The sequence below is a fragment of the Saimiri boliviensis genome, chromosome 20 (genome assembly GCF_048565385.1).
Source record: "Saimiri boliviensis isolate mSaiBol1 chromosome 20, mSaiBol1.pri, whole genome shotgun sequence".
Classification (NCBI taxonomy): Eukaryota; Metazoa; Chordata; class Mammalia; order Primates; family Cebidae; genus Saimiri; species Saimiri boliviensis.
In genome coordinates this window covers 40,942,675-40,964,404 of record NC_133468.1, presented here as the reverse complement: position 1 = coordinate 40,964,404, position 21,730 = coordinate 40,942,675, and the positions used below count along the sequence as shown (strand labels likewise).

General features: G+C 43.7%; 1 protein-coding gene across 2 annotated transcripts in view; it reads right to left on the bottom strand.

Moving 5' to 3' along the window:
- VKORC1L1 (vitamin K epoxide reductase complex subunit 1 like 1) overlaps positions 1 to 21,219 on the bottom strand; it is an 83,857-nt gene extending 62,638 nt beyond the window's left edge. The window contains exon 1 of one of the 2 annotated variants that reach the window (XM_074390755.1): positions 20,801 to 21,219. In XM_074390755.1, coding sequence (XP_074246856.1) covers positions 20,801 to 21,120 — 320 coding nt within the window. In that variant the 5' untranslated portion in view covers positions 21,121 to 21,219. The remainder of the gene's footprint in view (positions 1 to 20,800) is intronic. The other variant, XM_039460331.2, reaches the window with a different exon arrangement.
- Between the last annotated feature and the right edge of the window lie 511 nt (positions 21,220 to 21,730).

Genomic DNA, 21,730 nt, shown 5'->3' with positions numbered 1-21,730 from the left:
CATGCCTGTAATCCTAGCACTTTAGGAGGCTGAGGTGGGCAGATCACCTGAGGTTTCGTTCAGCCTAGCCTACATGCTGAAACCTTGTCTCTATTAAAAATACGGTAATTAGCCGGACATGGTAGTGCGCACCTGTAGTCCCAGTTACTCGGGAGGCCGAGGAAAGAGAATTGCTTGAACCCGGGAGGTGGAGGTTGCAGTGAGCCGATATCGCGCCATTGCACTCCAGCCTGGGTGAAAAGAGTGAAACTCAGTCTCCAAAAAAAAGAGAGTGAATACAACAATCGTGTTAGATTCATAGTAGAGTATTATACAGCAATGACTAATGAACAAACTGTAACTCCATAAAACACAGGTGAATCTCACAAAATGACACTGAATGAAAGCAATCAAGTAAAGAAAACAAACTAAATGGTTCCGTTAATATATATAGTTCAAACAGCAGAGAAAACTAAACTACCAAGTTTGGGTGCGATCTTAGAAAAGAAAGAAAATGATTCTCATAAAAGTCAGGAGAGAGTTAGCATTTTTGAGAAGGAGGTGGCATATAGGTGATTAGGGGTAGTTAAGGGAGGGCTTTCAGGAGTCCTGGCATTGGTCTATTTAATGACCTGAGTATTGGTTACAGGGTTATGCTTTGTTGATTACAACAAAAGATGCACTACTCAATGATTTTTCTGTATTTTTTTTTTTTTTTTTTTTGGAGATGGAGTCTCACTGTGTTGCCCAGGCTGAAGTGCAGCGGCTCAATCTTGCCTCACTGCAACTACCTCCAGGATTCCAGCGATTCTCCCGCCACAGCCTCCTCAGTAGTTAGCCACCTTGCCTGGCTAATTTTTGTATATTTAGTAGAGATGGAGTTTCACCATATTGGTAAGGCTGGTCTCCAACTCTTGACCTCGTGATCTGCCCACGTTGGTCTCCCAAAGCACTGGGATCACAGGCGTGAGCCACCATGCCCGATCCTGTGTGTATGTGATAGTTCACAATAAAAGAAGGTAAAAACAATCAATGGGACCTGATAATTGATTGAACTTGGGGGGCGGGGGAGAGAGAAAGAATCAGACAAACCCCAGGTTTCTGACTTGCACAGCTGCTTGGGTGCTGACGCCTTTCTTTCCTTTCTTTCTTCTTTTTTTTGTTGGAGACAGAGTCTGGCTCTGTCACCCAGGCTGGAGTGTGCAGTGGCGGAATCTCAGCTCACTGCAACCTCTGCCTTCTGGATTCAAGTGATTCTCCTGCCTCAGCCTCCCAAGTAGCTGGGATTATAGGCACCCGCCACCACGCCCAGCTAATTTTTTGTGTTTTTTGTTTATTTTATTTTATTTTTTTTTAGTAGAGACGGTTTCACCATGTTGGCCTGGATAGTCGTGAACTCCTGACCTCAGGCAATCCACCCACCTAGGCCTCCCAAAAGTGCTGGGATTACAGTAGTGAGCCACTGTGCCCAGACAGTGATGCCTTTCGTTAAGACAGGAAACAGCATTTTTGGAGGAAGAATATGAACTAAATCTTGGACATGCTGAATTTAGAATACTTCTGAGACATCCAAGTAGAGATGTCCAGTAGGCAATTAGGCATTAGCAGACAGAGTTCTCAACAGCAGAGGTTGCGGTAGAGATGAAAATGTTGGATTCGCCCATTACTGAGGCCATGGACATGGCTGTGACTGCTTAAGGAAAGAAGAATGACAGAAGGTCCTAGGGCTGATGAGTGGAACATCAATGTTTAACGGCCAAATATAGGAGAATAAGCCAGCAAAAAAAAAAAAAAAAAATACAAGAGAGAGTGGTAGGAGGAAAATGAAGAACATGTCATGAACCATTAAGCAGGAGGAAAGAATGTCTCAAGAGTAAGAAGTCACTCTGCAGGCTGATGCACAGCTGCGGGGAGGGAGGCATGGATTGTGTGTAATTCTCAGCAAGTCAGATGTTACTCCACCTCTTTCTGGCTAATCTGACACTATAAGAACCCAACAGAAAACCAGTGCTTCTGAGAATGGCTGCAAGCTTTTATGTGCTGTCTTTTGAGGTGAGAAACCAAGCCTGAGCTCTTCTTTCTCCTGATCCTCAGGAAGGAAGAAGGCAGATGTGAGAACACTAGGTCTGTGTGTCACTGGGCAGCGTCACTGTTAAAAGGTCAGCGCAAAGATGCGAGCTCACTTTTCTCCTTCTTCCATGTGACTGAAGTGGCTGAGAAGGCTGTCACTCCCTCCTGTACCCTGCACTGTCAGGGACAGCCAGGGCCAAACCTACTGCTTGAGCAGAAGAGGTCAGGGCAGGTGTCCAAGGCCAGATCAGCAGTCAGCCAGGGCCAATGGGCTTGCTCTGGTTACATGACCCAGTGCAACTGACGCAAAGGAGTGAAGTGTGGGGAAGATCGCGGTGTGTTTGAGAACTGAGGAGATGAAAAGGGTTCATCTCATGGCCTGCTTGAGTTTGAAACAATTTAAACTTAACTAGATTACAAAAAACCAGCATTTCCACATGAACCAGCTGGGCTCATTACACTCTTCTACCCTGGAGTTTGCTGCCCAAGTCCTAGTTAAGAATAAAACACACAGTCCTTTTGCTTTCCATTTGTCAGTGCAGATATTTAATACAAATCTTTCTCCCATGGAACCTATAGACTTGAAAACTGACTACAGATTGGAGACAATTCTGATATTCTAGGGATCCCTGACCAGAATAATATGAAATTACCATAATTTCTCAATTCCTAGTACCACACACATGAATTGCATCACACACACACACACACACACACACACACACATACACACACAGAGGGAAGCTTACCTACCTCTCAGAAAATTGCACAGATTCAACAAGAAATAAATAGTAATTAATGTGTTCCTTAATGGCTGGTGAATAATAATGTTAACTAAAACAAAAACAAGTTTTATTTTTAAACCCACGATTGCTCCCCCCCACCAAATGTTTAAATCATAAAGTCTAAACTGACAGAAGAGCAAATTCATATGGTCCTTTGGGAGGGAAATCTGGGGATTAGAAACCAATCCTGTTATTGGTTGCTTTTTTTTTTTTTTTTTTTGAGACGGAGTTTCGCTCTTGTTAGCCAGGCTGGAGTGCAATGGCGCGATCTCGGCTCACTGCAACCTTCGCCTTCTGGGTTCAGGCAATTCTCCTGCCTCGGCCTCCTGAGTAGCTGGAATTACAGGCATGCGCCACCATGCCCAGCTAATTTTTTGTATTTTTAGTAGAGACGGAGTTTCACCATGTTGACCAGGATGGTCTCGATCTCTCGACCTCGTGATCCACCCGCCTCGGCCTCCCAAAGTGCTGGGATTACAGGCTTGAGCCACCGCGCCCGGCCTATTGGTTGCTTTTTAAAAAAAGATTAAAAAATTACAAAACACTAAGTTTCACAAGTCATAGTATATTCTTACAATGAATACTATGCAAACCCTTTAAAAATGAGATGCTTGCGTGAGAACTAGCTTTGAAGGAGACACAAGGTATTTACAAATTATTCTATTGAATGATAGCTAGTATTTGTGGAATACCTGTGTACTAGGGCTGTGTTGCCTGATTATACACCTGCTGTTTAATTTTTTAATAACCTTACAAGGCAGATGGCATACTAACCTCATTTAACAAAATGGAAGCAGAGGCTTAAGTTCATTATCTAGTATCACTGAGGGAAGACACAGCAGAATCAGGATTTAAAACCATGAAAACTTGATTTCAGAACCTATACTTCCACTCACTGTGCCAGTGTGTCATAAAGTATACATACTTTTGAATAAATTAGTTAATATGCATCAACGGTATATATTTCTGAATATACAGCAGTGTACATAAAACATCAATGTTACATATTTATCTAATATACATCAATGTATGAGATCACAGCTCTTATCACCAAGGATTTTTGGGTTTCTTTAGTAAATTTTAAGAAAACTGTTATGGGCCGGGCGCGGTGGCTCAAGCCTGTAATCCCAGCACTTTGGGACGCTGAGGAGGGTGGATCACGAGGTCAAGAGATCGAGACCATCCTGGTCAACATGGTGAAACCCCGTCTCTACTAAAAATACAAAAAGTTAGCTGGGCATGGTGGCGCGTGCCTGTAATCCCAGCTACTCAGGAGCCTGAGGCAGGAGAATTGCCTGAACCCGGGAGGTGGAGGTTGCGGTGAGCCGAGATCGCGCCATCGCACTCCAGCCGGGGTTACAAGAGTGAAACTCCATCTCAAAAAAAAGAAAAAAAAAAAAGAAAACGGTTACGAATTAACAGTAAAGATGATACAAATAAATGGCAAAAGTAACAAGGAGGCACATCACTGACTGAAAATTTCGAGAACAAAACTCTCACCTCGGCCGGGCGCGGTGGCTCAAGCCTGTAATCCCAGCACTTTGGGAGGCCGAGGCGGGTGGATCACGAGGTCAAGAGATCGAGACCATCCTGGTCAACATGGTGAAACCCCGTCTCTACTAAAAATACAAAAATTAGCTGGGCATGGTGGCACACGCCTGTAGTCCCAGCTACTAGGGAGGCTGAGGCAGGAGAATTGCTTGAACCCAGGGGGCGGAGGTTGCGGTGAGCCGAGATCGTGCCATTGCACTCCAGCCTGGGTAACAAGAGCGAAACCCCGTCTCAAAAATAAAAAAAACTCTCACCTCAAAAGGCACTTTCTTCTTTATATGCTGCAATACTGTATGAAATTTTCACAACAATTATATATTACCTCAAAGAGTTTTTATAAAAAACCAAAACCAAAACCAAAACCCCTCCTGAAACATCTTTCAAATAAAACAAGAGTAAAAGCACTATCTTAATGTATACTCTCAGAAACTGGAAACATCCTTCATATCTAATATAAGAGCTAAGTACAGTTATCAACTTGATTAGTCTTTAATCATCAAATTAATGACAATAAGAAAAAGAGATCATACTATACTGTCAATTGTTACAACAGCCTGAGTATACACATACCATACATCATGATAAAGTCCGTTCCGACCCAAAATTAAAAGGTTAAAAAAGAAAACAGGGAGAGATGATATGAGGCTTTTATTTCAACTAATATTCTAATACTATCTTTGTAATACATATGTTTAGAACAAAACAATGCTACAATGAGCATCTAGGTTAAAACTGTTATCAGAGAGGCAACTCCAGAATAGACAGATACAATACAATATACTCCTTGATGGAAAGACCTGCTAGTGAGAAATGACTCCTTCCCATACTCATCTATAAATTTAGCACAATTCCAATCAAAATCTCAATGGGATTTGTCTTAAAACACATCAAAATAATTATAAAATTCACTTGAAACAGTAAATTTATGAGAATAGCTAAAAAAGAAAAAAAAAAAAGAAAAAAGAAGGCTAGGCACGGTGGCTCACACCTGTAATCCAAGCACTTTGGAGGCCAAGGAAAGCAGATCACCTGAGGTCGGGAGTTTAAAACCAGCCTGACCAACATGGTGAAACTCCATCTTAAAAGAAAAAAAAGGCCGGGCGCGGTGGCTCAAGCCTGTAATCCCAGCACTTTGGGAGGCCGAGGCGGGTGGATCACAACGTTGAGAGATCGAGACCAACCTGGTCAACATGGTGAAACCCCGTCTCTACTAAAAATACAAAAAATTAGCTGGGCATGGTGGCACGTGCCTATAATCCCAACTACTCAGGAGGCTGAGGCAGGAGAATTGCCTGAACCCAGGAGGCGGAGGTTGCGGTGAGCCGAGATGGCACCATTGCACTCCAGCCTGGGTAACAAGAGTGAAACTCCGTCTCAAAAAAAAAAAAAAAAAAAGAGAGAGAATAGCTAAGGAAAATTTGAAAACAAGCATATTTGCTCTATCAGATATCAAACTTCTATTAAAAAGCCACAGGGGAGGGGAGGTAACGGAATAAACAGAGACAGATCTGTCACTGAACAGAACTGAGAATCCAGAAAGAGGCCTTACGTATTCAGGAAGACCTTGTGGCATTTGAAATATGAACAAGTCAGTGAACTGGGAGATGCAAAAGCCTATCCATATGGGAAAAAGTTAGATTCCTACCCTCACACTAGACACAAAAGGAAATTCCACACAAACAAAATTAACTCAGTGTGAAAAAAAATTTTTTACATAAAACATATGAAAAATTTTGAAACATAATCTTATGATGGTAGAGATTTTGCTAAACAAGAAAAAAACAAAACAAAAAAACCCCAAAAGCTATAAAGTGAAAGATTTTCACATTGAATAATGAAGAATTTTTTTTTTTTTTTTTTTTTTTTTTGAGACAGAGTTTCGCTCGTTACCCAGGCTGGAGTGCAATGGCGCGATCTCGGCTCACCGCAACCTCTGCCTCCTGGGTTCAGGCAATTCTCCTGCCTCAGCCTCCTGAGTAGCTGGGATTACAGGCACGCGCCACCATGCCCAGCTAATTTTTTGTATTTTTAGTAGACACGGGGTTTCACCATGTTGACCAGGATGGTCTTGATCTCTTGATCTCGTGATCCACCCGCCTCAGCCTCCCAAAGTGCTGGGCCCTGAAGAATTTTTTTTAAGTGAAAGATCTGACCACGTAAGTTAAAACTTCTATATAAAGACACCATTAACAAAATTAAAACACAAGTAACAAATGAGCAGAAAATACATGTAATACATATAACAAAAGATTAACCACTGTGATATCTAAAGAACTCCTATAAAGCACTAAGAAGAAAAGATGACCCAGAAGGGGGAAACATGGGCAAAGGTATGAACAGGCAATATCCAGAAGACTAATGTAACACCTAATAAACTACAATCTAGGTGATTAAAGAAGCCATGTTTTTTAAAACTCACAAATTACACATATTTACATGATATCAGAATGGGAAATGCCCTTTTAAACTTCAATCTACAGACAAAAATTACCTAGAAAAATCATTAAAATTTTCATAGACTTAAAAAGACCTTTATCGGCTGGGCATGGTGGCTCACGCCTGTAATCCCAGCACTTTGGGAGGCCGAGGCGGGTGGATCACAAGGTCAAGAGATCGAGACCAACTTGGTCAACATGGTGAAACCCCGTCTCTACCAAAAATACAAAAAGCTAGCTGGGCATGGTGGCGCGTTCCTGTAATCCCAGCTACTCAAGAGGCTGAGGCAGGAGAATTGCCTAAGCCCAGGAGGCGGAGGTTGCGGTGAGCCGAGATTGCGCCATTGCACTCCAGCCTGGGTAACAAGAGTGAAACTCTGTCTCAAAAAAAAAAAAGTAAAAAGACCTTTATATTAGCATTTGTCTAAATCAATGTGAAAAATTCTAAGATTTATCTAAGCAGGAGAATAAACACTTAATAAAAACGTGAAAACCTCATTATCAAACAAGGTGATTATAAATTAAAAAATACTTTTTTAAAATGTGAAAACCATTAAACTTCACTGATGCTTGGGGAAAATGCAAATCAAAACAATGACAAGACGGTTTTCAAATATCATATTGGCAAATTTCTAAAAAGTGAGAATGCCCAACATTGGCAAGGGTACAGGGCACCCAATATTCTCTTACATTACTGGTGGAATTTTTAACAACATGGGCAAACAGTTGTAATACGTTCTTGTTTTTTATTTGTTTTGAGACAGTCTCACTCTGTCGCTCATGCTGGAGTACAATGGCACAATCTTGGCTCACTGCAACCTCCGCCTCCCCGGTTCAAGCAATTCTCCTGCCTCAGTTTCACAAGGAGCTGGGATTATGGGTGTGCATCACCACGTCCAGCTAATTGTTGTACTTTCAGTAGAAACAGGGGTTCACTATGTTGGCCAGGGTGTTCTCAAACTCCTGACCTCAGATGATCCACCCACCTCAGCCACCCAAAGTGCCAGGATTATGGCCATCATGCCGAGCCGCAATATGTTAAGTGACGAAAAGACATATTATACATACAGTAAGATCTCAACGATGTTCTAAAATAATAACTATGTATTATGAGTACCTTTATGCCAGGGACCAGGACTGTTTACATGTACTAGTGCACTACATATTCATAATATCCTATCATTACCCTCATTTTATGGAGGAAGAAACTGAGACAAGAGATCAAGTGACAGAGCCAAGACTTCAACTCAGGTTGACTCTAGAGTCCCAGATCTTAACCACCAGCACAATGTACATAAATTAAACAAACTCTTTGAACACAGTAGAGTACACTGCCTACTTTAATTCCCTCTTCCGTCATAGATTTTCTACTACTTTACTTCTCAAATACAAAGATTTTTAAAAGGATCAATAATCACAAGACAGCAACAGTATCCCTGAAATTCCCCTAGAGATACTAACTATAAAATAAAACTTATAAATCATAATCCAATAGTTTCGAATATTTTAGAATAAGAACATTTTTCTAAATGAAATTTTATGTGGATCTATAACATAAGAAACAGGCTAAAGCAGTATTTTATTCTATCAGTGTATTTTAAAGCTCAAATGTGGCTGAGTATGGTGGCTCACGCTTGTAATCACAGCACCTTGGGAGGCTGAGATGGGTGGATCATTTGAGGTCAGGAGTGTTTGAGACCAGCCTGAACAACACGGTGAAACCATGTCTCTACTAAAAATACACACACACACACACAGAGCCAGGCATGGTGGCACATGCCTGTAGTCCCACCTCTCAGGAGACTGAGGCAGAAGAATCGCTTGAAGCTGGGAGGAGGAGTCCGCAGTGAGCCGAGATTATGCCACTGCATTCCAGCCTGGGCAACAGAGTGAGATTCCATCTCCAAAAAAAAAGCTCAAATGTAGAACATGTATAATGAGGACAATAAAATTCTGATTAACACAAACTTCAAACTTTAAATTATGGATGATTAGGCAGTCTTATGTCAAATTTGTTTTATTTTGATTGCATGGTATCAAGAAAAACCTGATTCACAAAGATCAGTAGATGATAAAGCACGTTTTGCAAATGATAAAGAATGTTTTGTATGTGTGTTTTTAAATAGTACATTAATGCTATCTAAGGATTTAATTACACTTGTCCAGAAGTTTTTTTTTTTTTTTTTTTTTTTTTGAGACGGAGTTTCGCTCTTGTTGCCCAGGCTGGAGTGCAATGGCGCGATCTCAGCTCACCGCAACCTCCGCCTCCTGGGCTCAGGCAATTCTCCTGCCTCAGCCTCCTGAGTAGCTGGGATTACAGGCACGCGCCACCACGCCCAGCTAGTTTTTTGTATTTTTAGTAGAGACGGGGTTTCACCATGTTGACCAGGATGGTCTTGATCTCTTGACCTCGTGATCCACCCGCCTCGGCCTCCCAAAGTGCTGGGATTACAGGCTTGAGCCACCGCGCCCGGCCTGTCCAGAAGTTTTTAATGTAGAACATTTTAAAATTAATTCTGTAATAGTGTTAAGGAATGTGAATACTTGATAGTTGTAAACTTTTTGGTAAAAAACATAAACTTTACAATATGTACTAATGCTGATATATGCATAAGGCAGTTACGTTATTGCATAATGCAATTCATTCTAATAGGACTGAATGTACTTATATGTTACATGAGCAAACAAGCACCACCCTAAAATTTCAAAATATCAACATAAAACTACAGTCTTAGTAATCAATAACATTTTTATCCTTTCTTTTTTTTTTTTTTTTTTTTTGAGACGGAGTTTCGCTCGTTACCCAGGCTGAAGTGCAACGGTGCGATCTCGGCTCACCGCAACCTCCGCCTCCTGGGTTCAGGCAATTCTCCTGCCTCAGCCTCCTGAGTAGCTGGGATTACAGGCACGCACAACCATGCCCAGCTAATTTTTTGTATTTTTAGTAGAGACGGGGTTTCACCATGTTGGCCAGGATGGTCTCGATCTCTTGACCTCGTGATCCACCCACCTCGGCCTCTCAAAGTGCTGGGATTACAGGCTTGAGCCACTGTGCCCAGCCCTTTCTAACTCTTGGGGAGGAAAAGGAAAGAAAAAATTTTAATTAAAAAATAAAATGGCTTTTTTTTTCCCCTGTTAGACAGAGTCTGGCTCTGTTGCCCAGGCTGTGCAATGGCATGACCTCAGCTCACTGCAACCTCTGCCTTCCGCTTTCAAGCGATTCTCCTGCCTTAGCCTCCCTAGTAGTAGCTGGGATTACAGGTACGTGCCACCATGCCCAGCTAATTTCTGTATTTTTAGTAGAGAAGGAGTTTTACTGTGTTGGTCAAGATGGCAATCTCTTGACCTCATGAGATTCACCCAATTTGGCCTCCTAAACTGCTGGGATTACAGGCATGAGCCACTGCACCTGGCCTAAAAACTAAAATGGCATTTAAAAAGTTTCAAGTCTATACACAAAGTGAGAAACTCAATTCCAAGGATTATTGTCCTGGGTATTAGCATGATAGGCAACTTACATTTTCTTCCTTTTGCTTATTTTCTCTCAAATATTCAAGATGCTTTTTTTTTTTTTTTTTTTTTTTGCTTTTTTACTTATTTTGAGATTAAGTTTTGCTCCATTGCCCAAGCTGGAGTGCAGTGGTGCAACCTCAGCTCGCTGTAACCTCTGCCTCCTAGGTTCAACAATTTTCATGCCTCAGCCTCCTAAGTAGCTGAAACTACAACAGGTGCACACCCCACCATGCCTGGCTAATTTCTGCATCTTTAGTAGAGACGGGGTTTCATCATGCTGGTTAGGCTGGTCTTGAACTCCTGACCTCAGGTGATCCACCTGCCTCAGCCTCCCAAAGTGCTGGAATTACAGGCATGAGCAACCATGCCTTGCCAACTTATTTTAAAATTACTATAATTAGAAACCTACAGGAATTTGCAAAAAGTACACAGGGCGGTCCCAAGTACCCTGCTCAAATTCCACCAATGTTATAACTTACGTGACTCTAGTACATTGTCACCATCAGGAAACTGACCTTGGGACAATCCCAAGTGTATTCAGGTTTCACCAGTTTTTTGTGCAAAATGGGACTTGAGAATGCTAGGATTTGTATGCAGTATGTATGTGTGTGGTTGTATGAAATTTTATCACATTTCCAGCTTTGAATAATCACACCTGAGATAGAGAACTGCTCCATCCCTACAGAGCTCCCTCATTCTACCACTTTATAACCACAGCACCCCTCATTTTCCATTCCGAACTCCTAGCAGCCACTAAATCTGTCCTCCATCTCTACAGTGTTATCTTAATAATGTTACATAAATGCAATCATACAGTATGTAATCTTTAACTCACTCTATCTGTTTTTTTTTTTTTTTTTTTTTTTTTTCAAGACAGAGTCGTGCTCTGTCACCCAGGTTGGAGTGCAGTGGCAGAATCTCGGCTCACTGCAATCTCCACTTCCCGGGTTCAAGTCATTCTCCCGTCTCAGCCTCCTGAGTAGCTGGGATTACAGGTGTAAGCCACCACACCTGGCTAATTTTTGTATTTTTTGTAGAGACAGGGTTTTGTCACGTTGGTTAGGCTGGTCTTAAACTCCTTACCTCAGGTGATCCACCGGCCTTGGCCTCCCAAAGTGCTGGGATTACAGGCGTGAGCAACCACGCCTGGCCTTTACTCAGTATTACTCTCTTGAGGTAACATGGAGGTACAAATCAGTTGTTCTGATATATTAAAATTTAGCATGATATGCACTTGAGTGTATATAAACATTTATAATATTTTAATGTTTAAAACATTAACATGTAGGTGTATGAAATTCCTGTTTCACTGACACAGAACAAGGATTCTGAGATACAAGCTTTGAAAACTGGTAATCTAATACATATCTAGTACAATCCATTACAGGTTGAGTATTCCTTATCTGAAATGCTTTGGAGCAGAAATACTTAGGATTTGGGATTTTTTCAGGTTTGGGAATATGTGCATTATATACTGGTTGAGCATCCCAAATCTGAAAGCGCAAAATTCCAAGTGTTCCAAAATCCCAAAACTGTGAGTGCCAATATGACACTCAAAGGAAATGCTCACTGGGGCATTTCAGAGTTTGGATTTTTGGATTAGGCATCCTCAGCCTGTACAAGCACTTTACAGAAGAAGGGCCCAGGGCTCAGTGCCATGTCTTACCAGTGTTTTTACAAGAGTATAAGGTTTACAAGAACGCCTGGTTTTGCACTTTCTATGGCCAACCTCTAGATTTCGGTTCTTTGAAACCCAGCTGAGAATGTTACATTCAAATATGACCACTTGCTCTTCTTCTCAAATGACTACAGTTGGCTACCCTTTCAAGTTCTTCCTAATGATAGAGGAAATTAACTCCTCTTAAATTTCCACATCTTTAGCTAGCACCACACCTCAGGTCCAATTCTCCCATCTCTATGAGCAGCAGGTCCACGTGAGAAGGCCTCACTCAGAAAGAGGGACCCCCAACCTGGGACAGATTCAAACAAACTCTTCTCCCTCTCCCTCCCTCCAGGTGCGGAGATTCCCTATCTCATTCCTCCCTAGGCTAACCGGCTAAGATTTCCGGATAGCTCACCCCCACTGCCTATCTGTTAGCTAACTGGGTGTGACAAACCAAGTCCTCACACCTTCAGGTTTACAAGGCAAACACTACAGGAACTTACTTCTTGAATACCAATACCTTCACATTAACTACGCTGCCTTTCCAAACAATGCTCTAAACAGGTAAAAGTTATAATTCAAACTCTATATAGTTTTGTCATACAGACACCAAAAACGGCAGCATTTGTTTTTCAATTTAAAAAATCTGGTTGATATGGTTATCACTCCAATAATATTAGATCTAAATGGAATTTGAAGTAGTGGTAAAAGGTTGGTTGTGGTGGCGCACACCTGTAACCCAGCACTTTGGGAGGCCAAGGTGCGAAGATTGTTTGAGGCCAGGAGTTTGAGACCAGCCCAGCCAACAAAGTGAGACCTTGTCACTACAAAAAAACAGAAAAAAATGAGTCAGGTGTGCTGGGGTGTGTACCTGTAGACCTGTAGACCCAGCTACCTGGGAAGCTGAGGCTGCAGTGAGCCATGACCGCACCACTGCACTCAGCCTGGGGAGACACAGTGAGACAATGCCTTAAAAAATAAAGAAAGGAAAGAAGGCCGGGCGCGGTGGCTCAAGCCTGTAATCCCAGCACTTTGGGAGGCCGAGGCGGGTGGATCACGAGGTCAAGAGATCGAGACCATCCTGGTCAACATGGTGAAACCCCGTCTCTACTAAAAATACAAAACATTAGCTGGGCGTGGTGGCGCGTGCCTGTAATCCCAGCTACTCAGGAGGCTGAGGCAGGAGAATTGCCTGAACCCAGGAGGCGGAGGTTGCAGTGAGCCGAGATCGCGCCATTGCACTCCAGCCTGGGTAACAAGAGCGAAACTCCGTCTCAAAAAATAAAAAAAATAAAAAATAAAATAAAAAAAAAATAAAAAAAAATAAAGGAAAGAAAATAAAGAAAGGAAAGAAGGGAAGGAAGGGAAGGCAGGAAAAAGGAGAGAGTCGGGGAGGGCGGAGGAGGGAAGGGAAGGGAAGGGGAGGGAAGGGAAGGAAGGAGAAGGGAGCAAGGGAGAGAGCGAGGGAAAGGAAGAAAAAAAGAACAGAAGACAGGAAGGCAGAAAGAAAGAGCAGTGGTAACGAGCTTGCACTCCTGAGCCAGACTGCCTGAGTCAGAATCAGGCCCCTGCACTGTACTACCTGGACCAAGCGTTAGTTTGTGCGGCTCAGTTTACTCATCTGTAAAGTGGTGATAAAAGCTACATGCCTCAGGGGACTGCTGAGACTTCAATACAACATGTAAAGCATTTAGACCACTGCCCAGCACACAGTAATTATTATCCAAAAGTATTAACATTTATCTCTGCTACTGTGCAGACTCACTTCTTTGTGGTATCTCTCTATTCCGCTTGGATTCAAAATTTTCAGTTCAACCTGCTTCTAAAATCTCCATACCAAGAAACAATGATAATGTTAAGAATTTTATTTCTTAAATTCATCTTGGTTAGTCAAAACTACTAGAACAAATTCCCGCCGGGCGCGGTGGCTCACGCCTGTAATCCCAGCACTTTGGGAGGCCGAGGCGGGTGGATCACGAGGTCAAGAGATCGAGACCATCCTGGTCAGCATGGTGAAACCCCATCTCTACTAAAAATACAAAAACTAGCTGGGCATGGTGGCGCGTGCCTGTAATCCCAGCTACTCAGGAGGCTGAGGCAGGAGAATTGCCTGAACCCAGGAGGCGGAGGTTGCGGTGAGCCGAGATCACGCCATTGCACTCCAGCCTGGGTAATGAGAGCGAAACTCCGTCTCAAAAAAAAAAAAAAAAAAAAAAAATTCTCATTTACGTCCTAGCAGCTATTAACATTTCACTAAATATAAATACAAGCATTTTAAGTACGGGAGTAATGGAGCAACTGCCAAGCCAAAAGCTGGCTATCTATCAGAACATATACATGACGCACCCCTGTTCAAAAAAAAAGGGGTGTAGGGGGGAATAATACGGTCACATGGATGTTTGTCTATGTGTCAAATGGCTCTGAAAAGTTTCACAGTGGCCTACTGAAAGAGAGAACTGTCTGTTTGGGGGAAGGGATATGAAGACTTTTCACTGTACATGCCTTTTTATCTTTCACATCTGAAGCAGCAAATGCATTACCTAGACAAGATTTAATTTTTTAAATGGGGGTGCAAAGGGATTCATTAAACAAGTACTCTGGAAGCCAGGTGTCAAGCCTCAATTTGCTACTACCTGTGTTATCTTGTGCAAGCTGCTTAACCTCTGAGTCTCAGACAAAGCAAGGAGCAATACATACTTCTAGGTTCTATTATTTTTGAGACGGAGTTTCGCTCTTGTTGTCCAGGCTGGAGTACAATGGTGCGATCTTGGCTCACCGCAGCTTTTGCCTCCTGGGTTCAAGTGATTCTCCTGCCTCAGTCTCCCAAGTAGCTATTACAGGCGCCCACCACCATACCTGGCTGTTTTTCTTTTCTTTTTTTTTTTTGGAGATGGAGTTTCACTCATTGCCCAGGCTGGAATGCAGTGGCGTGAACTCGGCTCACTGCAACCTCTGGCTCCAGGGTTCAAGAGATTCTCCTGCCTCGGCCTCAGAAGTAGCTGGGATTACAGGCACACACCACCACACCTGGGTAATATTTTATATTTTTAGAAGAGACGGGGTTTCACCATGTTGGCCAGGCTGGTCTTGAACTCCTGGCTTCAGGTGATCTGTCCGCCTCAGCCTCCTAAAGTGCTGGGATTACAGACCTGAACCACCACACCCAGCCCTAGGTTGTATTGTAATTCTAGAAGCTGTATTATCTCAAAAGGATAGTAAATAGATGGTACTTTTTATTAAGATATGGGAGAGGTAGTAATCCAACATTTCGTAAAACAAGGCAACTTTTTTTGTGGACTTGATTTTCAAATACAGTGGACCCTTGAACAACACAGGTTTGAGCTGCATGGGCCCTTTTTCAACCAAATGCAGACCTGCATATATAGAGGCCCAACTTTTCACATAGCCAGGTTCTGCAGGGCCCACAGTGGAGACTTGAGTATGCCAGGATTTTGGTAGAAACAGAGGTCCTGGAACCAACCCCTACAGTATATGTCCTATGCATATACCATAGGACAACTGGACTACTTTTACAGTTTAAGAAACACAAATTTGTCAAGCCTATTAACCTTTCCAAATCATCTGTACTATTCTTACATAGAAACCCTTCTTAAAGGGGATCTAATATACAGGAAATACCTATACAGAATATTCTGCATATAAGGGCTGGGGGCGGTGGTTGATGCCGGTAATCTCAGCACTTTGGGAGGCCGAGGTGGGCAGATCACCTGAGGTCAGGAGTTCAAGACCAGCCTGGCCAACATGGAGGGACCCCATCTCTTCTAAAAATACAAAAATTAGCCAGGCACGGTGGTGGGTGCCTATAATCCCAGCTACTAGGGATGCTGAGGCAGGAGAACCGCTTGAACCTGGGAAGCGGAGGTTCCAGTGAGCCAAGATTTCACCACTGCACTCCAGGCTGGGTGACAGAGCAAGACTCCATCTTAAAAAAAAAAAAAAAAAAAAAAAATATTCTGCATATTAGTTTCTCTTGCACAACTTCAAAATTGTTTTAAATGAACATTTTTTATGCTATGCCATGAAGTCAGCAATAAAATACATTAAAATAATGTTTAAACATATAACAACTATATACAAAAAACTTACTACACATAAAGACATTTATTATCAAACACTGAAAAATAAATTAACATCTCCAATCAATGGTAATAGCAATAACTGAGAAAAGACTTTATTTCAGGAACATATATGTTATCACTTTTCATCCTAACATTCATCTGGCAAAGTAGGTTTGTTTGTTTCTTGAGACAGGATCAATCTCTACCATCCAGGCTAGAGTGCAGGGACACCATCATGGCTCACTCCACAGTGACCTCAGTCTCCCTGGATCAAGTGATCCTCACATCTCGGCCTCCCAAGAAGCTGGAACTAAAGGCATGCACCACCATGCCCAGTTAATTTTTTTTTTTTTTTTTGAGACAGAGTTTCGCTCTTGTTACCCAGGCTGGAGTGCAATGGCGCGATCTCGGCTCACCGCAACCTCCGCCTCCTGGGTTCAGGCAATTCTCCTGCCTCAGCCTCCCGAGTAGCTGGGATTACAGGCACGTGCCACCATGCCCAGCTAATTTTTTGTATTTTTAGTAGAGACAGGGTTTCACCATGTTGACCGGGATGGTCTCGATCTCTCGACCTCGTGATCCACCCGCCTCAGCCTCCCAAAGTGCTGGGATTACAGGCGTGAGCCACCACGCCCGGCCTCTCCAGTTAATTTTTGTATTTTTTGTAAAGACAGGGTTTTACCCTGTTGCCCAGGCTGGTCTGAAATTCCTGAGCTCAAGATATCTGCCAGGTGTTAGCCTCCCAAAGTGCTGGGATTACAGGTGTGAGCCAGGCCCTAAGTAGGTGAAAAAAAATCCCTATTTAAAATAAGAAATTGAGGCACCATGAAGATAAGGCCACAAGTCTAAGAACTGGGAGAACCAGAAGACCCCCAAATGCCTTAGATTTGAGCTCAGTATACCAAACCAAGGGGGCAGGGAGGGCTAACTTAATGTTAGCTGGTGGGCTGGTGCAAGTTTGCAGTAGAATTTTCATCAATTTATGGGAAAATGGGGAAAAGTAAGGACACAAAAGGAAACCTTTTTTTTCTTTTTGAGACAGGAGTTTCACTCTTCCAGCCCAAGCTGGAGTGCAATGGCACTATCGCCATTTATTGTAACTTTTGCCTCCTGCATTCAAGTGATTCTCCTGCCTCAGCCTTCAGAGTAGCTGGGATTACAGGCGCACATCATCACGCCCAGCTAATTACGTATTTTTAGTAGAGACAGGGTTTCAATATGTTAGCCAGGCTGGTCTGAAAGCAAACTTTTCAATGTAACTAAATGATTCCATGTAAAGATCTTTTATTCTGGCCTGGCATGGTGGTTCACACACCTGTAATTCCAGCACTTTGGGAGACTGAGGCGGGCAGACCATGAGGTCAAGAGTTTGAGACCATCCTGGCCAACATGGTGAAATCTGTCTCTACTAAAAATACAAAAATTAGCTGGATGTGGTGGTACATGCCTGTAGTCCCAGCTACTCAGGAGGCTGAGGCAGGAGAATCGCTTGAAAGCGGGATGCGGAGGTTGCAGTGAGCCGAGATTGTGTCCAGCCTGCCAACAGAGCAAGACTCCGTCTCAAAAAACTAAAAAATAAAATTTATTGTGAGAGATTCTGTTCTTTCAAATTGAGTGGAAATATCCTTTTATTAAATGGAATGATGGTGACAGGAGACAGTGGTGTGATATTTGTTTTTATTGGCTGTACCTGGTGGAAATAAAAAGTCAGGCTGGGCGTGGTGGCTCACACCTGTAATCTCAGCACTTTAGGAGGCCGAGGTGGGTGATCACGAGGTCAAGAGATCAAAACCATCCTGGCCAACATGGTGAAACCCTGTCTCTACTAAAAATACAAAAATTAGCTGGACGTGGTGGCACATGCCTGTAATTCCAGATACTTGGGAAGCTGATGCAGTAGAATCACTCGAACCCAGGAGGCAGAGCCTGCAGTGAGCTGAGATCATGCTACTGCACTCCAGCCTGGTGACAGAGTAAGACTCTGTCTCCAAAAAAAAAAAAAAAAAAAATTCAGCATTTCTATTGTAGCCTCCTAATTTTGGGGAAGTATTTCTTTAGAAATCTAAAAATCTGGCCCTTTATATTATTATGGCCCCAAAATAATAGGGGACTTTACACACAGATAACATATGCCCCTCAAGATTCTCTCATTAACTTCTACCTTATTCTGTTTGGATTAGGACATTTGGGGATTGTGAAATGAGAATAAAGTTGAGTATAAGTAATCCAAAACCATGTGCTTACACTGGATCCTGGAAGAGGACTTTCTTCAGAATCTTTTTCATCTGTTAACTCTCTGGAATCAAACTTTCTTTTCCTAAAAGAGTCACATCTTTGAGTACTACTGCTACATGGCAATCACTACTCAAAAGAAATTAACTTGAAGTGTCCAATAATCAGCTTTCATTTAAAGTCTCTTTCAGCTTGACAAAATAAAAACTTTCAATGTTTTGTGTACCTACCTCCAAAAGAAAATTAGTCTATACATGTATATGATTTTATATGTACATATACATGTGTGATTTTCATCAGCCTGTTTATAAACTATTTCCAAAATAAGTTGACCTGCAAATTTATTTGTTAAATGAGTAGTTTATAAACTACTTGATTTTTGCAAGTAGTTTATAAACAGGCTGATCAAACTGAACAAATTTCTTAAACTAATTTGACTGTATAGATAGCAAGTAAGTTATTTACTCTTATTAGTATTTTACCTAACCTTTAACAAGCATCTAAGTGAAACTGTTTTATGTTCACAGCTACACAATGAAACACTTTCAGTCACAACATATTTAATTCACATTTAACACTATAAAGATATCCAGTTACCTTTAGTCTTACATGTTCTTATATATACTTTTAATATACTTCTTGATGTTTTATGATGCACACTCAGCTCTTGTAGGATATATGTGAATATTTAGAATATATGCTTATTAAGTGGTTCAAAACTCTTTTTTAAAAAAGAATTTTAAGAACTTAAGCATAAAGTAGTCCTTCCATGCCCCAATGTTAAAAGGTCCATTTACTATAAACTACTTGTTTCAAAAAAATTTTTAAATTGGTAATAATTCTGCTTAATTCCATATTAACCTAGGATCAAGTTATTTTTAGTTCTTGTTTCTTAAATACTTGAAATGTGCTGCTGCATGATGTTCTCCTTATACATTTATTCATTGAATTAACTTCAGGTGGAATGTACTTACGAGTTTAAAAGTCCTTTCCCAAAGTGGAAATAACATAAAAATGTTTGCATAAAAGACATTCGATGGTTCTCAAAGGGTATCTGAGAGTCTAAACAGCCTATTAACTTGGTTCTTAATAACCAAGTACAAATGTGAACTTTTTGTCACATCTATGTACTTTCCCCTGTAAACCGATACCTACATTTCAAATGCATTTTAAAAATGTTTCATTTGACCATGTGATAATTATTTGCCCTGTAAAAAGCTACAGGATTTTGGTTTAAGAGCAAATGAGACAGAGTATCTGGTCCATGAGAAGGCTAAGTGGAAAGATCTGCTCTCTGATGTTTGTAACCAGTAACAAGACAAACTCCAAAGCTACCTTGTTCATGTAATCAACAATACTTGAGTCGAAATAAACTAGGGAACTATACATTTCTGTCTACATACCAATTTACCAATCAACAGGAGGGGAAGAAATTGCTCAAATGTGACTACTGTTAACAAACAACTAAATATTTAGACATAATCTCTATTAAAACCATAACCTATCAAATCTGAAATCATTCCTTCGACTTTTATGTTTTTACATCCCCATAAAAAAAAAAGCAGCCACCTTTAAAATGTAAATTCCTCCCTTTTTGAAAGTAACCTGCCTAGAAATATTTAATGCATTAAAATAACAGACAAACCAATTACAACATTAAAAAAAAAAAACAACAACAACACTAAAATGATCAGTAACGCAAACCAACCGCTCCAGTTTAGCAAAGCGTGCATTTTTCATCTGTTGTGGGTATGCTACTACACTTATAAGCAACAACGTTTAAAAGTCCTCCCAATGCCTAAAACACCACCGTAACATAACATATTTGTCCTTTACTCCAATGAAGCTTAAACTCAGACCCAAACTCAGACCGTTTCCCCCTCCTGGCACACTGAAATATACGAGGGGAAATCCAAGAAATCAGATATGCTAAGTGCCGGTATCTTCTTCCAGAGTCGGGTCAAATTCGTGTTTGCCCGCAAATGTCACCGTCCCAGGAAGTCTGCAAATTCTCACCAGCGCTGGAGTGCAAAGAGGCCCGACCACGGAAACACCTGTCCCAGCACCGGGAAGACGCCGGGAAACGCAGCCCCCCGAGTCCGCGCGAGCCCCAGAGCCTGGGCTGCGGCGACGGGGGGACTCTTGTCCGCGCGTGCGGCGGACGGGCTCCCGCAGCCCCGGCGCGCCTCCCGAGAACCAGGAAAGCTGTCAGGCCGGCCGGGACCCACCCTCCGCGGACCCGGGCGCCCCAGCCCAGCCCGCCCCGGCCTCCGGGCCGCACTCTGCCAGCTCATCCCTCGCCGGCGGCCTCGCGGCCCCGCCGCCTCCGCGCGCGGCCTGGGCTCGGGCCGCCCCGCAGCCCCCGACCCCGTCCGCGCCCCGCGGCCCGGCGCCCGCCGCCCCAGGCCCGAGCTCCCGCCGCGCGCCGCCCGCCCCCGGCCGCCGCCCTCGCCCCGCGCGGCCGCCCCCGGCCCACTCCCCCACGCCGGCTACCTGGAGGCGAGGGCGGCGGAGCACCTCACCCACGGCCCCAGGTCGCAGAGGGCCCGGTGCTCGGGGTCCCGCTCCTTCTCCCGCTCCACGTGGTAGGCGTAGATGGAGAGCAGGATCCCGGCGGCGCACACGGCGTACCGGGCCACCCGCTCCCACCGCGGCACCGACACTCTCAGCAGGACGGGCGCCGCCATCTTCGCCCCGCCGCCGCCGCCGCCGCCGCCGCCGCCTCCCTCCGCCTCCACCTCAGCCGCCGCCGCCCGTCGGGGCCCGACCCAGCCGCCGCCGCCGCCGCCGCCGCCGCCGCCGCCGCGCCCCATTGGCTCGGTCGCCTGCTCCGGGCCCCGCCCCCACAGGCGCGCGGCCCAACCGCCCCGAAACGAGTGAGGCGGGCGGAGCGGGGCAGGCGCGCGCGGACGCGGAGGGAGAGGGCGGAGCGCGCAACCGCCGGGGAGGCCGGATCCGCCGGCGGAGACTGAGGCGGCGCTGCCGCGGGGCGCGAGAGGGGCGGGGCCGGGCCGAGGGGCGGGGCCGGGCCGAGGGGCGGGGCCGGGAGGGAGGCGCTCAGGGGAGCCGCTGCGAGGGGCCTGCTGCACGGAGCCCGCTGTGGGTGACTGGCTGAGCCCTCGGCCCCTCCCTCTGGCGCTGGCAGTCAGCTGCTGTCCTTTTTCCCTTTTTCGCCCTTATCACTTGGTATTTCTTATCCAGTCCAAATCTCCCTTGGCCAATGCTTGGAGCTCCTGAGCCACACTCCTGTGACCTTATCTTCCCACCCGAGCACTTTGTGTTCAACTTCTGCAAAACTTTTTTTTTTAATGTGCAAAACTATGTTTTAAATTAAAAACCTATTTTTAAAACATGATTTATGGGCCGGGCGTGGTGGCTCACGCCTGTAATCCCAACACTTTGGGAGGCCAAGGCAGGTGGATC